The sequence below is a fragment of the Scatophagus argus genome, chromosome 2, assembly GCF_020382885.2.
Source record: "Scatophagus argus isolate fScaArg1 chromosome 2, fScaArg1.pri, whole genome shotgun sequence".
Taxonomy (NCBI): domain Eukaryota; kingdom Metazoa; phylum Chordata; class Actinopteri; family Scatophagidae; genus Scatophagus; species Scatophagus argus.
The window spans coordinates 26,555,910-26,571,997 of NC_058494.1; the positions used below are offsets into that span (position 1 = coordinate 26,555,910).

At 46.1% G+C, this 16,088-nt stretch overlaps 1 protein-coding gene across 1 annotated transcript; it reads right to left on the bottom strand.

The window, feature by feature from the left end:
• Nucleotides 1-6,298: 6,298 nt before the first annotated feature.
• On the bottom strand, nucleotides 6,299-15,781 carry LOC124051316 (mitoferrin-2-like). The gene is made up of 4 exons (XM_046374573.1): nucleotides 15,282-15,781; nucleotides 10,138-10,366; nucleotides 9,942-9,998; nucleotides 6,299-9,041 (listed from the first exon to the last, which is right to left on the bottom strand). Exons 1-4 carry the CDS (start codon nucleotides 15,621-15,623, stop codon nucleotides 8,452-8,454), a joined length of 1,218 nt encoding a protein of 405 aa, XP_046230529.1. The 5' UTR covers nucleotides 15,624-15,781; the 3' UTR covers nucleotides 6,299-8,451.
• Nucleotides 15,782-16,088: the final 307 nt, after the last annotated feature.

The following is a 16,088-nucleotide window of genomic DNA, read 5'->3' on the forward strand; positions in this document are numbered from 1 at the left end:
TGACGGACGCACACGCAGGCTCTTCACCTCTTAATGTAACCGAGGAGTCGGCGTTCTGCACCTCCACACGAGGACGAGTCTGAACGTTCGTCAGTAAGTTAACTTTTCTTTTTAAACATTTCAGTAACATATAAAACATCCATCTGAGTGTGTGTGTGTATGTGTGTGTGTGTGTATTAAACACTTCCCTCGGGTGGTTGATCTGGCATTCACACACACACCAGTCAGAAACCGGCGCTCACACACCCTGAGGGAAGATCCAGCCCTGCTTATTAGTCACATTATGGGGATTTTGCCCTAAAAACGTGGACACAAAGTGACACGATTCACAGCTTCTCATGAGGTGACTGACAAAAGAACTTAAATAAATCCCATTAATTTGTAAAATCTGAGGGTTACTTTTACACAAAAGTTTGGGTAAAAATGCTTTTCTGACTCACCTGTTGAGGTTATTTCTTTTCTTAAACAAAGATCGTGTCTTGTCTGATGTACCGGCAATTTTCATAGCTTTTTGGAGACAGATTTCTGACTTGTCTGAGCTCGACACCACACTTCGATCCCCACTCATCTGTCAAACAGGCAGAACATCCACCACTGCAGTAAATTCAGCCCAAAGTTCCCAGAGGCTGTCAGTCCCTGAGCCGAAAGCACACGCTTTGCAGTGTCTGAAGTTACCACAACACATGTTTCATTAGCTCACTCAGCCGCCTCATGGAGAAGCTCTGTGGAGGGCAGAGGTGGAGGAAAACATTAACCCACAAAACCCCTGAGATCATAAAACATTAACAAAACAGAAATGAACTTGGCATAAGTGCCGCATAGCTTAAATGTTTGATGTCACGTTTTCACTAAACACAAAGCTGCCATGTTAAAGTAATTCCATTATTCTTAGCTCACTCTAAGGTTTCGTCACAGCGGCCACATGTTGCTGCAGGAGTTCCTGTACTGTGTGTGTGTGTGTGTGTGTGTGTGTGAGCTGCTGCCTCGGCTCTTCTGATTGGTCATCAGGGAGCAGCACTCAGCCACTCAGAGTGCGGGTGTGAGCCTGCCCAGACAGGCTGCATTCACACACGAGACGCCTACAGCACAACATGTATGTTACTGCATTATTACTGCAACTATTACTGCCACCACGCCTGCTGACACACCTACTACTACTGCAACCACAGACAGTCCCACGACCGCAGCTACGTCAGCTACGTCAGCTACGTCAGCTACGTCAGCTGTAGTGACGACTGCTGCTGTTCATGGCCGGATGACCTGCTGGAAGGGGCAGAAATGTGCTGCCGGCACCCTCAGCGCTGTGGTTAAGGCCCAGTTGGGTTTAGGCCCAATAACATCCTGGTTAGGGTTGAGTAAAGAACACGTGTGGACTTAAGCGGTTCTGTGGCCACAAACTAATGCGAACATATGACAGGAAGTGTTTTGCAGAAACGTGCAACGCCACCTCTTTAGTCTAGTGAGCACACAGCAATTTTTCCACGCTGGGATAAAGTCTCGACCCGCATTTACTCTCTGCTGATTTAAATAAATGACGTCTGACTCAGGGATCCCTCTCACGATCAGGAGATAAAGCAGGACCTTCAGCCACAGCCTGCAGGCCCGTTGATTCGGATGACATATGATCCGGTCCAGTTTGAGATCAAATCCGTGAACCCGAAGGCCTCACAGACTGGATGCTTACAGCTCTGGAAAGGCGACTTGGCAGCTTGTTTTTCTTTGTGCAGGGCTGAAATTATTAAATCGATTCATCTCACTGGAATCACTGCATTCAGCGGACTCGCTGGCAGGGGTGAAGTGATTTCAGTGACTCATGTATGAATTTGCCGTGTTGACCTTTGCTGGCCCGTGAGGCAGTCGGAGAGTTTAAAACACAGGAAGCTATCGTAGCTTTTCAGCTGTGTTGCAACACCCACCCACCGTTATTTAACATCCTCTGTCGGAGTGTAAACTGCTCCACCAAAGAGAAACAGTTTGCAGACGTTTACGAGACAACAGTCTCAAAACACGGCTAATAAGCCACAATAACGTCTCTCATTTTGGACTTTCCAGCGCTCTGTCCAATCAGAGGTCAATGGCGTCAACGTTTATGTCAAAGTTTAACCCCCGCTGAGCACAAAAAAATGTGCAAATTTACTCTGAGAATCCATTTTTCCCTCCATCCAAAGATTTGAACTTTGTGGCCACATCAAACCACAGATATATTAATGATGTTTCTACAGTGCATTTTACGTTACATGTTTGTGAGCTGATGTTCATGTCGAGAGGAAGAGGGGATGGTAGAGGCGTCCTGGCTGCCAAGTGGGACATCATTTTGAGACGTTTCAACGTTTTTAAGGAGACATCGGGACATGTTGCAGCCGTATTCTTAAAGACACGTGGGGCCCATTTTGCAGGCATGTTTCTAACAAGAAAACCAGGCATTTTAACCCAGAACAGGGTCTTCTGTTAACCCTAACCCAGTGGGTTTTGTATCTAAAGCCAGCCACATCTTAACCACAGCACAACATAAAACTGAAACATGAAGTTTCAACATCTCTGTGTGATACGTGTTTTAGAAATGTTGGCGTAAGAGGCATGAAATGTACAAATGTAACGCCTGAAGTATACAAACTTAACGTATCTGGGTTTGTCGAAGCGCACAACGCCGACATTTTGTCTGTCGATTAGGTTGATTAGCAGCCTTAGCCTCTTGCTATTCGCTTCACCTCATACAGTAACTCTGGACGGCACTAATAAATGGTCCAATTTAAGACCCACATTAGTCAGGACTCTGCTAAATATCAGAGCTGATCTCTGCAGATCGCAGCCTGTGGGAGTTTGGCTGTCGGATGAGAAATCCACCAATTGAAAATCTGACACCTACAAGCTTTAGTGTGAAGTGCTCTTCAGATCCTGCACAGTGTCTTCTTAGTCAGCTCACACGTAATGCTTTCTGACGTCAGCCTAATAGATTTTGCAACGGCCGTGGATGTTTTGAAATGCCTTTTTAACTGGTTTCCTGTGTCCAGGGATGGGAGACTGGAGGAGGGCCAGCCAGGCGAATGGCTTCAGCTCGTTCATCAGCCCCAGATATCTAAATATTTATCCTGCGATCCACATTTATCCATTCACTGGTGCAGCTTTCTGGGTCAAAAACGTTACGTTTCTGGGAAGATACACGAGTATACAGTGTTTATCCAATGCTACCCACAGGGATTTATCCCAAACTGTCAGGGTTTACAATAACATACATAAATTGTGGTTTGTGTCTCGCTAAAAATCATTAGAATCATTCATTTGAGTTCTGCACCAGCTGGGAAAATCTGGGCAGGATGAGTAAAAGACTTAATGCTTTTCCTTGTATCAGCAGCCGATGTCCACGTGACTTTCGCGCAAGGCACCTCATGCTAACGAAACTGACTAACCGGCAGTACAACGACGCGGCTCTTAGGAAAACTCAAAGGCACTCTGTGGAAAAAGTTGCATGACAGCTGATGTTACCAGGATAATTTGCAGGAATAAACAAATGAGGAAAAAATACTAACAGGCCCACTTGTGGCGTCCCCAACATTTACTGGTACTTCTAAAGAACTGGGCCTTCATCCAAGGGCGGGGTGTGGCACAGAAATCCACACCAAGGCACTCAAGTAGGTGGCTAAGAATAAAAAATCCTTGAGTAAATACGGGCTGACAAGACGCCCTGAAGGAGACAATACCTGCGTATGTTTGCGTTGGTGTATTTTGCATGAGCTCATGTTGATTTATGTGCTGATTCCATCCAGTCAATGCCTACACCCTCTCTGCAGACACAGTCTCTGTCTCTTTATGCAGGTGGAAATGCATGTGATTCTGACTACAGTGATGAGATGGACCGTTTTCACACATCTAACCTCAAATAAAAGGCATTATTATTATTATTATCAATCTAAACTGACATCTATGTGATTTCTATTAATCCCATTGTACTGAAAGTCAGCTGCAATTCACACGTGGGGCACTCGCGAGGTCGTCCACGATCAACGTGAGTGAATGGAGATAAATGGAGGCCCAATTTGGAGCTAAATGGCTAAAATAATTATTTACCCCTACTTCTAGACAAAAAAAGCACAAATTTTATTCGATTCGATTATAAATCAGAACTGAAATGGAATAAAAAGCAAAAACAAACCCAACCAATTTGTTTTTCTTACAGGGGAGACGGGTTAGCCCATGAAGCGCTAGCATTTTGCTAATGTATGCTGATTGGTTGGTTAAGAATTTACAAAGAGCAACGTTACATTACCGAACATTTATCAACATGTGATCATATTTAGGTTTTGGTTTTGTGTATTATAGTTCCTAACGATAGCTACAGCAGACGGTACAAACGTGGCTAAAACAAAATACAAACTTAGCGCTTGACTGATGTGAAAAAGCAAAGTGGCGAATGCTGTAAACTGGCACGTCACCGCAAAAACTTCAATAATAATGCAGAAAGGTATTTCACTGTAAAAAAACATGAAAATCTAATGTAATGGAACTAAATCCATGGCCTCTACTGCTTAAAACAAAAACATAATGAAAAGTGGCAGAAAAAAACTGTTACCCGATAAAAGTGACAAAAACGTTTTGAGAGTGAGAAAGTCTCTGATTAAACTAAGATTAAATTATTCTCGAGCCGAGTGTCTGCAGGATACCACACTGTCCAGTAGGTGTCACCTGTGTGCTGTGGCTCACTTCCAGCACAGGCAGGAAGGCGAGACGAACGACGAGGTGTTTGGCTGTATGGACATTTACAGATTACGGATCCATGCGGGCAGTCTGAGACCCGCCAATCAGCCGTCCTGATGGAGGGAAGCTGGGAAAACTTCCATCAGAAAGAAAACACTGAGTTCACGCATGACAAACGGGATCCTCACCAGCAAAGCGTGTGCACTCAGCTCTGTGACCACAGATGCACGGGGTTTAAAACACGCTGGCACGTGGGGACACTCACGCCACGGCGCGCCACGCTGCTGAACCGAGTCATGATTAATGCTGTTTACACGGATCCTCGCTGTTCATGTGACCTGCAGGCGGAGCGTCACCGATGGAGAGATTAGAAACTCACTTACCGAACCGAGAGGAGGCTGGGAGGCCCGCTGGAGTCAAATGTCTCCTTCTTCTTCTGTCTTTTCCAGCTGGACACACACACACACACACACACACATTCTGTGGGTGGTTGTTTGAGGGATGAGCAGACTGTGAGCTGGACTCATTTGTCTTTGTATTTCGTCGACACACACGCCTGATGTTGACCTTGGCTCAGATCAGACCTGCTGCCGTGCGCCCTCCAGACGAGGCGCTGACCTCCCGTGCCAAGACCTTCCTGTCCGGCTTAATGGATCAGCTTACGTTTCAGTGCCGCTGAAGAAGAACAACAGAGGGAGGAAGGGGATGGCAGGTCGGAGGGTGTGGAGGTTAGACCAGAGACATGAAAGACAACATTTCAGCTTGTAGGCCGCAGGGAATGACAACAAACACGAGGCCTCGAGTGAAACGGGACCCGCAGCTTGTGTCTCAGCCTGTCAGCAGGGAGCCGGGCGATCTACGGGAGGCCCGAGAGGACACAAAGCAGTTAGCAGTAGTAGCTTTTATGTATTACATTAAATCATGACTATGAAAACTGCTTGATAGGCCCGGATGTGAAAATAATGAAGTTTAATGAGTCAAAGTTTGAGATCATTTTCGAGAGACTTGAATACATTAAAGATTTCTGTGAGAGGCGAAACTTACTTTTCTCATTAATTTATCATTCATGTGGTCTATAAAAAGTTAAACCTGCTTCCCTCTTCTCAGGTGAGATCTCAGCAGCATCTTCAACAACTGACCAGCTACTGACATTGTCAACTTTCTGCCAACAGTGTAATCAGGATTTTGTTTTAACATTATACCGGTCTTCAGTGGTTTCCACTCATTTGCTTCCTGTCTTTTGGTAAAACACATAACGAATCGGCTGCTGGAAAACTGTTGGCCATAAGTCAACACAAACACACAAGATGGCTCCATGAAGTAAATAAGATCATTTTGAGATCTCAGGCCTTCTGGGGACGTGGACTACACCAGACGACCCGCATGGAGCCATTTCATGTTGTTCATGCTTTTGTCATAAAGCTATTTTACCATGAAGCTCCAGAAACGCTTTGTGGGCTAAGAAACTTCCTCTGAGGGGGCTCGGCGGATGATGGACCGAGCCTTTAGGTTTTTGGGTGAACTGTTCCTTTAAGCCGACTCTGGAGGTTCGGCTTCGTATCGCTGACACAGGAAGGAGAGAAGAAGTAAAGACACGCAGACAAAGTGAAGTTCTCTCAGCACCAAGAGAAGACCCTGCTTCTGCGAGGAGCTGCCTTAGCAAGTTTATTTACAATTCACAAAATACAGGTGTCGCTCTCGAGCAGTGTTCAAGCATTTCACATTAGAGTCGGCGTCCGACAAACCACTTCCTCTTCCTATTGCTGTCTTTGGTTTCCCAGTCCTGAAACGCTCTCCTCTCACATAAAGTCAGTTTAGAATAATGCAGGTTTTGTTTCCTTTGTTCCCAATGAGGACTTTGTGCGGCGTCTCTGCTAAAACTCTTGGTTTGATGCATTTGTATAACTGAGCACAAGGTTTAGCTCTGAAAGTCAGCTGGTTAGAGTGTTTTGGTTTATCTATATCTGTCCATCTTGATATTATATATATATATATATATTTTATGTACAAGTCTATATTTTTTATGGCTTCAAAACACAATGTTACTCTTATCTGAGGATCTCCTTGTCGTAGTTGTGCGTTGGATATATGGCGGCTAATGAAGGCATGTGTTAGTATTTCATGAGTATTTTTACTTTACTCTCTGCTCTCGTTTTAACTGGCAAAGCGGTTTGCTACGAAGTGCTGCGATGCTGTGCGGGTTAAAACAAATAACTCTAAAGAAAAGGTGATTGTCTGAGGTGTCGTTTCATCTAAAAGATGCTTGTTCCAGAACAAAACACATCTGTGACTGAGTACTTCTCCTGCTGCAGTGCTCCAGTATGACCCATCTTCCTCATGATGCACAAGCTGTTCTCATTTAAAAGTTAACAGCATCAGGCTAAGCTCCACACGCCATCTGAAGCCTTCAGACGTGTCAACCTGAAATCACTGGGTGCGATGGCGGCGACAGTATGAGACTTTCAGTGCAATGACCTCACGCTGTCCTTCAGAGGAATCTTAGTGTGGTCTGACGCTGACTGAGGTCTAAACAGAGCCAGATTATTTTGATTTTTATTACTTTGTGTTGCTGCATTTTTGCTTTGACGGGACAGCACAAAGTGGGCAATTCAGTTGAGATCAAACCGGGTCACCGCTGGGCTCAAAGGAACTGAACCCCCTCCCCCTCCACACACACACCTGCTCCATTCAAGTGTTGAATACTTGAGTATGTTGAATCCAAAACCAAATGTGACCTCAAAAAAAAAACTGAATAAATTACAGGCTTTGTGTCTCCAACATGTCAGAGGAATTTTTCTCTTTTAAGAGGTTTTGTTGTTGCTTCCTCTCAGCAGACTCTCAGTTACTGTACGTTAGGACTCAGGATAGTTTGATGCTGTTGATTCTGTAAACCCTGTAAAGTTGTTTTTCTGCTAGTTTAGTGTGGGCCGAGCTGTGCGCCCCCCTGTGGTCAAAAGTAATATCACACTTAAAAGAAGTGCAACGCGTGCAGGCAGGAGACTGGGTGTTAACCCAGTTTACAGAGCACTTCTTAAGTACTTGGATCAGGATACGTTTTTGTTCTGGCCGTGAACTCAGACGCAGTGGAGCTGAACTCGAACTGAGGTTAAAGTTCTGGCTTTCAGCTCTGAGGGTTTGTTTTTCTCATCAGTGTAGATCTTGTTGTCCTTTAATCTTTAAGGAGGTAAAAAAGAAGAGGAAGAAGGTACAGTTACTACACAGTTGATTGAAAGTGAATGTAAACACCCTCGAATTAAAGCTCCAAGTCAGCACTTTAACCTCAGCATCGTAGCTTTGTTTTAATTCAATGCACTCGAGCTCTGAGCCAAGACAAAACTGTTCAAATGCCGACAAACGTTTACTGTGTGTTACCTTTCATAAATAATGAGCTTTTTGAAAGCCAGTACAGGAAGGGGGCTTTGTCAAGAGTCCAACACAAATGAAAAACAGTTAAAGCATTAAAATTTCGTGAGAAGAGTTGAGGAAAGCACGACTTCCTGTCTGCAACATCGTGGCCCTGACCAATGAGGAACGCTGGATGTAAAGACCGAGGACAAGCTGTCCTCTGACAGCTGTGTGTGTCCTCACCTGCTGTGAACTAGATCAGACCGCACGCTTCATAGATCTCCGTAAACAAAATAACAGTTGACTTGTAGCTCAAAGAATCTAAAATTCTGGAGCCTTTCAAACCTTCAGATGTTCAGAAATCAATACCGATGGCATTGATCGGTACGGTGCAAAGAACCTTTGTGTTGCCGATTACTTGTCTCCATCACGATCTCCACGCAGCCGCCTCTCGTGCTGCCGCTTGGTGATGACGTATTTGAAGAACTCGTAGACGGACCAGCTGATGGCTGTCGAGGGCATCTGGTAGATGACACGGGCTTGGACCCCTTTGAAGAAGGCCGGCGTGCCTCCCGTTCTGTACACAGTCCGAAACGCCTCGCCCAGGCCAGAGATGTGGCGGCCGCCGGGGGCTGCGGTGGTGGCTCCAACCGCTCCAGCAGCTGTCGCGGCCTCGGCCTGGACCACGTGTATGGCCTGCGCCTCCTGCGTGTTGAGGAGGGTCTTGCAGACGTCGAGGGGCGTGGTGGCAGCGGCCGCCACGGCTCCAGCCAGCGCGCCAGACACCACGTGGGAGGAAGGGTTGTAGTTTCTGTGGGGGTTGAGGAGCTCCTGGAGGTACTCGTAGGTCATGAAGTGGAGCGCCTGGAAGGGCACGTTCATGGTCAGCTGGGTGGTGTAGCTGCGGTAGAAAGCGGCAGGACCCTCGTGCCTCAGCAGGGACCCGATACAGTGCAGGACGCCGCGGTATGGAGAGTTGAACATCTGCATTCGCTGTTTCACAACTGAGGGGGGACAAGGAGATTAGGAAGATTCCACATGACCTCACAAAGAGACAGAAAAGAAGAACCGAGAGTAGACAGGCAACGCTACACAGGAAGTGGGTAAAAAATAATATTAATAAAAATCCTTCTGCCTCAAATTCATCCAAAAGCAACAATGAGCAGAATGTGTGGGACAAAAGGGAATTATTAAAAGCCTAACACCTTTATAATCGGCAAATAACAGCATGTCACCTCCATTCATCAGACTCACTAAGACCTCTTAAAGGAACAGTTCAAAATTCTCTCAATATCTACTCACACCATACTAAAGACAGATTCAGTTTCTTAGTCCACACACACTGGGGCTGAGTAGACAATGACTGAATTTTCATTTTGGGTGAACTGCTCCTTTAAATTTATCAGAATATGCTGCTAGTTCTGCTACTTATACACACTTATCCTATGCAGCGTTACGGGCTGATCTTCATCACATTTCAACAAGTAGCAGGTTGATAAAAACAAGATTTATTTACAATGTTATTAGTGTCAAGTATCAAAATCTTAACTATGATCATAAAAATGATGATAAATACTGAATAAAATAATTTTAGACATACATATTTCAAAAGCAATTATGTCAATCATAGACTGATTTGTTTGCTGCAGTAACATTTGGGCTTCAGCTATTCAGTAACACAGCTGAGACTGGAGCTCCACCATGTGACCGCACGGTGGAACAGCACCATCAGAGGCCTTGTTGTCTCTGTGTGTCTCTCTGTGTGTCTCTCTGTGTGTCTCTCTGTGTGTCTCTCTGTGTGTCTCTCTGTGTGTGTCTCTGTGTGTGTCTCTCTGTGTGTGTGTGTGTGTGTGTGTGTGTGTGTCCGAGAGAGTCAGGTGAGCTGACACAAGAGGAGGTTTTACCTTCGGCTGGGTTCATGATGGCGTCGTGCAGCACCGTGGCCATGCAGCCCGCCACTCCTGCAGGATGGAGCAAACAGTAACGAGGAAGTTAACGCCTCGAGCATGAGGAGATGAAGTTTCCTCCATCGAATGAGAGAGAAATTTCCCCCCGTGAGACCAATAGAAAGTGTTTTTATTGCCTGTGCGGGCATCTCACCGTTAGCAAAGTGGCTGTTGGCGCCGGGATGAATGGCATCACTGAGTGAGAACTTGATCTTTTCGTAGCAGGCAAAGTAGAGAGCGTGGGCAGGCCCCGCCCCCACTGCCAGCACATTCACGCCTCTGATTGGCCGCCACACGCCCTCGGTCCGAACGATCTGCCGCAGGGCGTCCATCACATTCCTGTAGCGCGCCCCCGGCTCAGGGTGCAGGCTCTGCATGCGAGTCTGGGGCGAGAGGAACACACACATTATTAAACTAGTCGTTTCAAACATGGCTGCCAGAGTATGCAGTCAAACTTAACAGCTGAACAGAACCGATGTAAATGTTTTTCTTCAGATATGTGAGGTTGACAGGTCGAAGGTCACATGCAGGAATACAGAAGAGAAGATTTATTCAGTGACGAGGCAGCATTGCACTCCAACCTTACTGCGATGTGTTTAAGATAGACCTTACAGGTCCAATCATGCAAATCTGCAAGAGCTAACGTGACAGGAGGTCGTCAAAGCCGTCAGCTGGAACCTTTCACCTCTAAAGACTCCAGATTCAAACGGTGACAGCGCAGACATCCTGTCCTCAGACAAACACGACACCCGTCACAGTGAAACAGCGAGGACCAGCCAGATAGCAGCTTCTGTTCAGCCCGTCGCCTGGAAAACACGGCCACAGCAGGCGTCTGCACTGAGGGCGCCGACCACAAACCACCAATCAGGAAGTGGTTGCAGATCTAAACAGTCAGCCTACCGCAGACATTGCTCAGCCAAAGCAGCCCTGTTTCAGAATCAGAATTCCTTTATTTATCCCCGAGGGGGAAAATCCTCACTGCTGCCACAAGAGAAGGAAGCGACAGAACACAGAAAGAGCAAGCTAACAGCTCCAAGCTAACAGACCACGATGAAGCAATCCTCAAACTTTTCATAACACGTAACAAGTGAACTGCCCGGGCCCACACCCTCCCCTGTGCCGAGCAGAGGAGGGGCTCGGCCGTCTCCTGAAGGACTGTGGACATTCCCGCGTCCTGTTTCTGGGAAACTGTAACTCACACGGAATGTGCACAGTCATCCGTCCACAGTGTATTCACGTCTTTTTCAGTTTATGGAGCAGAAGGCAGCGACTGCTCAACACTCACACTGACACAAAGCAGCCAGGCAGCTTGACCAAAGACAGAATCAGGCGTCAGTGAACAAAAACAATACAGAGGGGTTGCTGTGATCACGTCACCTTTTCACACGGTAAAAACCCTGATTCGTCCGAGCACGGAGGCTACGCGAACCCACCGCCAGGGCAGTGAACGAAGCCAACAGACGGCCCACACGCTGCACAGGACGTACAGGAGCTGGAGCTTAAAGGCAAACAAGACGACCACAGAGTTCACACAGCAGCTCAACGTGTTCACAGAGCTGCAGAGCTTTGCTGCTCAAAAGGAAGTCTGCAGTAAAACGATAACCGATTACTCGTCAAAGCAGAAATGTGAAACATCTGTTAGATCCGGCTTTTCAAATTTAAGGATTTGCTGGTTGTCGTTGTCATTTATGATGATAAGTAAAACTCTCGACTTTTGACCGCTTTTGATCAATAAAGAAAATAATCATTAGCTGCTGCCCCACATTCAAGATACCAAAACCAAACATTTCCACACTTTATCATCACATCTAAACTGTACAAATAAATGCAAATACAAAAACTGCCACTTGGGTTTGCTTTTCTCCGTCAGCTGTTCATATTAACTTTACTTGTATGCTTTGATCTGAATTATTTAATTCTCGTTAATTTTGACACCAGATGACAAACAGTTACGACAACAGGATCGCTTCTTGTCAAACATTAAAAGACTTTTGGTTTGACCAGTCAGGACGATCATTACAACCGTTAAAACGAAGTATTTTCCCGACGTGGAGAACTTTGGATGAACCCTGTGACTGCTGCTATTTTAAAGCAACATGAGTGAAGAAACAGAAATCACGAGGACCTCAGGGACACAAACAACAGCTCGCAGCAACCGAGAAGGACTCACCGACTCGCTCGCAGAACATTTGGTCTGATGTATTACTGACTGCTTGGGGGAAATGAAGAAGAGCAAATTAAATGTTTGAAGGGCTTGATGGTTTAACTACAGCGCTTGTTGTCATGTTTGGTAGCCACAGCCCAGATTGCTGCTCCTTCGAAACGTACTGTGTCATCGTCACATTGGGAGTCTGCCTTTGGCCAGTACAAGGACTCACGCTGACCTCCGCCACTGAAACAATGTCCTCTGAGGGCCTAAACGTCAAACTGGCAGCTACAGCCGGCCTCGGAGCTCGCTTAGAAGCAAATGGGCCTCGATTGGATTGGATAACAAAGGAAACTGATAACAACGAGAATCCACAGAGGCCGGACAGCGACGTCTCTGCAGTCGAGGTGGAGAATCTAGCAAGTTAAAGAACAGATTTCAGTCCGTGGGTGCAGAGTTTATCAGTGCTGGTTCACCTGTCCTGGAAGACCTCAATGTTGCAGACAAATGAGAGAAATTACTTGTTGAATGTTTGATAATCTGTTAAATAAAACTCAACCATGAACTGCTCAGCAGAATAGCTCGCCTAATACTGCACATTAGCTGTAAACAGGCACCGAGAGTGTGTGTGTTTCCTCAGACTGAACTGAAGCGAATCCACTTCAATGTGCAAAATGAACCTCACGTTCAGTGTGAGCGCAAGGAGATTATTTTTAGTGGAAAGAGTTGTGACTATGTAAGACTTTAACAGATTTTCTTCTTTTTAAAATGTTTTGTTTAAATTCATTCCTCCTCCTCTTTAACATCACTGAGTTGAAAACAAGTGGGCTTACGAGAGAGGCTGGTTTAACAAGTCCAGTAAGGCTTCGGGGGAACTGCGGTGCTGAACCGGTGAAGTACCCTGAGAGAAATGTCAGGTCACGCCTGCATTTGGTCAGCTGGGCAACAAAACTTACAAAAGAAGTTACAACTCGCTCAGTTTGGGAGCTCATCTTTAAAGACCTTCGAGGAAGGAGGAAAAGTTTCTGACAGAGAAAAACCAAAGTGAAGCACGACAGCAGAGAAAAATGTTGGCTGACCTCCAGCACGGGCAAAAGGAAGCTCAGCAAATTTGTGAAATCTGAGAAATCTTGGGATTGAGGAAGTTGTTTGCAAACATTACTGGTAAAAAAAAATACAAACTGACTTCCTTTAGCTTAGAAAACACATAATGAACTTCCTTCTTCTACTTCAACTTTGTGGTTTTGTGTCTTAAGAACCACGCAAGCAGCTTAACTATCCGACTGAAAGGTCTTTATTTTGGAGTCGCTTTCGTTCTCGTTCACGGTGCTCACTTACGAGGTCTTCCAAACAAAACTCTCCTTTGTTTCATTTCTGCTGTTTTTCATAACCTGAGATCCTGTAAGGTTGGGACTTGGCTTGAATTTTATGACAAAAGCTTAATTTTGTTGCATTTTTTTTAGCTCAGTGCTTCCTAAAAATGAGGACTCTTCTGACAAACCACGATAATAATTCACATTTGTACTACAGTAACTATTACAACATGACAAGTAACAATAAATCAATATATCTTCATGTACTCAGAACACCACTGTCAGACAAAACAATATGTGGCACACAGAAACTTTTAAAATATTATTTTGACTCACCAAGACAGACTAATGCAAGGACCTGCAATGGAAACTGGCAGTGGAAACGTGGGGGCGACGAGGTGCAAGGGTGTTTTACACCAAAATGTCCTGAATTAGAAGAACTAATCAAAGGAATTTGTTATAAACGAGGGCTTTGTTCAAGTGGACACAGTTTGTTCTTTGTCTTCTGATGCAACACAAGGAAATTAGCCACAGACGGCAGAAGAAGCCAGTGAAGGATGACTGGTCGTAGATCTCCACGTTAATCTGCATTTAGTCTTGACATCAACAAAACTGCCATTTAACCAGCTTGGCTTATTGTTTATATATTGGAGAAGTCATTACTAGTTCTAACTGACAGGTGGCTGATGAAAAGGGGACGCAGGTCCAACAGCTTTGACTTCTGGGACCAAACGACCAAACTGACGCAATGACTGAGTGGTTAGTTTTGGTCAGCTTGGAAATTGTTCCTCAGTTGACGCAGTGAATCACAGTGTGTTGCAATGCCAAAATAAAACTCCTTTAAGCTTTTAGGGATTACTGTCACAGTCTCCTGCTTTTCCTGTCCTCAACACCATCCACAACTCCTTTCCTCAACTCAAATGAAGCTCCTCGGTGTCTGCGCGTGAGGCTGTCTTGATGTGGTTGCTTTACCGTAAAGCTACCTGGTTATGTCACCTGTAGTTAGTTTTACAATAATGAGTGATGACCGTCGGCCCAGTGACTTGTGACCCACTTGTGTGCGTTAATCATCTACTAATGAAACTCCACGACATGGCATGACAAGGCTTACTTTTCACCCCGTTGAATTATCAGTAATGGTTTACAATCATAGATACACTTCCGACGAAAAGTGTCCATCTTTGGTCGGAGATGGTGACTTGACTTGATCACGATGGGCTACTGTCCGACCTCCTCTACTATCTTTATTAGCGCACGGTGCTAATGCTTCTTGACTCATTATTATTCCAGCCAAGCTGTCTTTGCCAATGCTCCACAACCCCTGGCCTCACCAGCGACCAGGCAGCGGTGATCCGGTCAGGCCTAAGCGTGACGAGGCGTTGGAAGTTTCATTCATTCGGGAGCAGAAAGGCGGGCATGTGTCAAAAGCGCGTCCGATGAAGGACTCGTGTTAGCCGGGAAGGGCAACCGAGCTGCTGCTTTAGCTAGCACGCTACTGCTTATGATGCGTGCTAGCTAAATGAGAGGAGACGCAACTGTCAAGCTAAACTGTTTCCGATTACACAAATATCTGCCAAAATGAAACCTGACGTATGATTAACATACCCACTCGTGTTCAGGTTTTCACTTTGACCAACTTGCGCCGTGTTATTTCCTGTTCAGATGACGTTCGCTGGTTACCTGACCTCTGTTAGCTAACGTTAATCGAGCCCAGGCTTTCATCGAGGCCTACGGTCAGACTCGAGGTTTATGCAGCCAGTGGCTGCGTTCACGCTGACACAAACCGAGCCTGAAAGCATTTCAGCATAAGCAGTGTGGTGTGTTTGTGTGCTCTGGTACCTTGACACAGTCGATGGGGTACATAAGGCAGTGCTCCATGATTCCAGCCACGGACCCTGCCAGCATGTGAGTGCTGGTGGCTACCCCCTGAGGCAGTCCTTCATAGTCTATTTCTGGCTCGACCGAGGTTGAGATCTCCGGAGTTGCTCGATGCAACATCGGGGCAAAGTCGTGTTCCCCTGGCATCCTCGGTGAAGGAGACCCGCCAAATCCCACCATGGCGTCTAGGACTCTGCCGCCCATCCATCGAAACTCTGCCCCGGCTGCAGCGCCTGTGACTCGACTGTCTACGCCCGGTGTTTCCACGGACGATCGCCGGGACACGAAACCGTCCGCTTCCATTCAAGAGTGAGGAATGGAGAGCTTTGTCCGCCAAGTGTGTCAATGGCGAAGACTTTAACGACCCGCCTGTTGGTGTAGTTTAACTGGTCCTCCAGCCGGCCCCACAAAGTCTTGGCGGGTCGCCGCGACTGCGCGGTAGACTGCAGCGGAGAGTCCGGGAAACCAGAATAGGGCGGTACCTTGGTGGGTTTGTCCGTGAGTCACATTAAAATCTACAGCTGATTCGACGAGCGGACTGTCAATCACTGACAGGCCTTTTCATTGGTCAGCTTGGTCTTAAACAAGGCGAGCAGATGAAGTGGGCGGAGGTTCACGCTCAGTGTTTTTTTATTTTTTTAAAACCATTTTGTAACGTTAGGGGGTCACGTGTATGTACGGGAAGTGTTACGAACAGGACGTCCCGAGGTTTAATCGAAAACATAAAAATACATCACCTGGAACCTAAAATGTAGAAACTAAGTTCAA

What these genes read in the sequence shown, in the direction of transcription:
- LOC124051316 (XM_046374573.1), bottom strand. Translation starts at nt 15,623, where the DNA reads ATGGAAGCGGACGGTTTCGTGTCCCGGCGATCGTCCGTGGAAACACCG. An exon ending in ACCCCATCGACTGTGTCAAG is followed by an intron (nt 10,367 to 15,281) that starts GTACCAGAGCAC and finishes CTCTCGCCCCAG; the next exon opens with ACTCGCATGCAGAGCCTGCA. An exon ending in CAACAGCCACTTTGCTAACG is followed by an intron (nt 9,999 to 10,137) that starts GTGAGATGCCCG and finishes TCCATCCTGCAG; the next exon opens with GAGTGGCGGGCTGCATGGCC.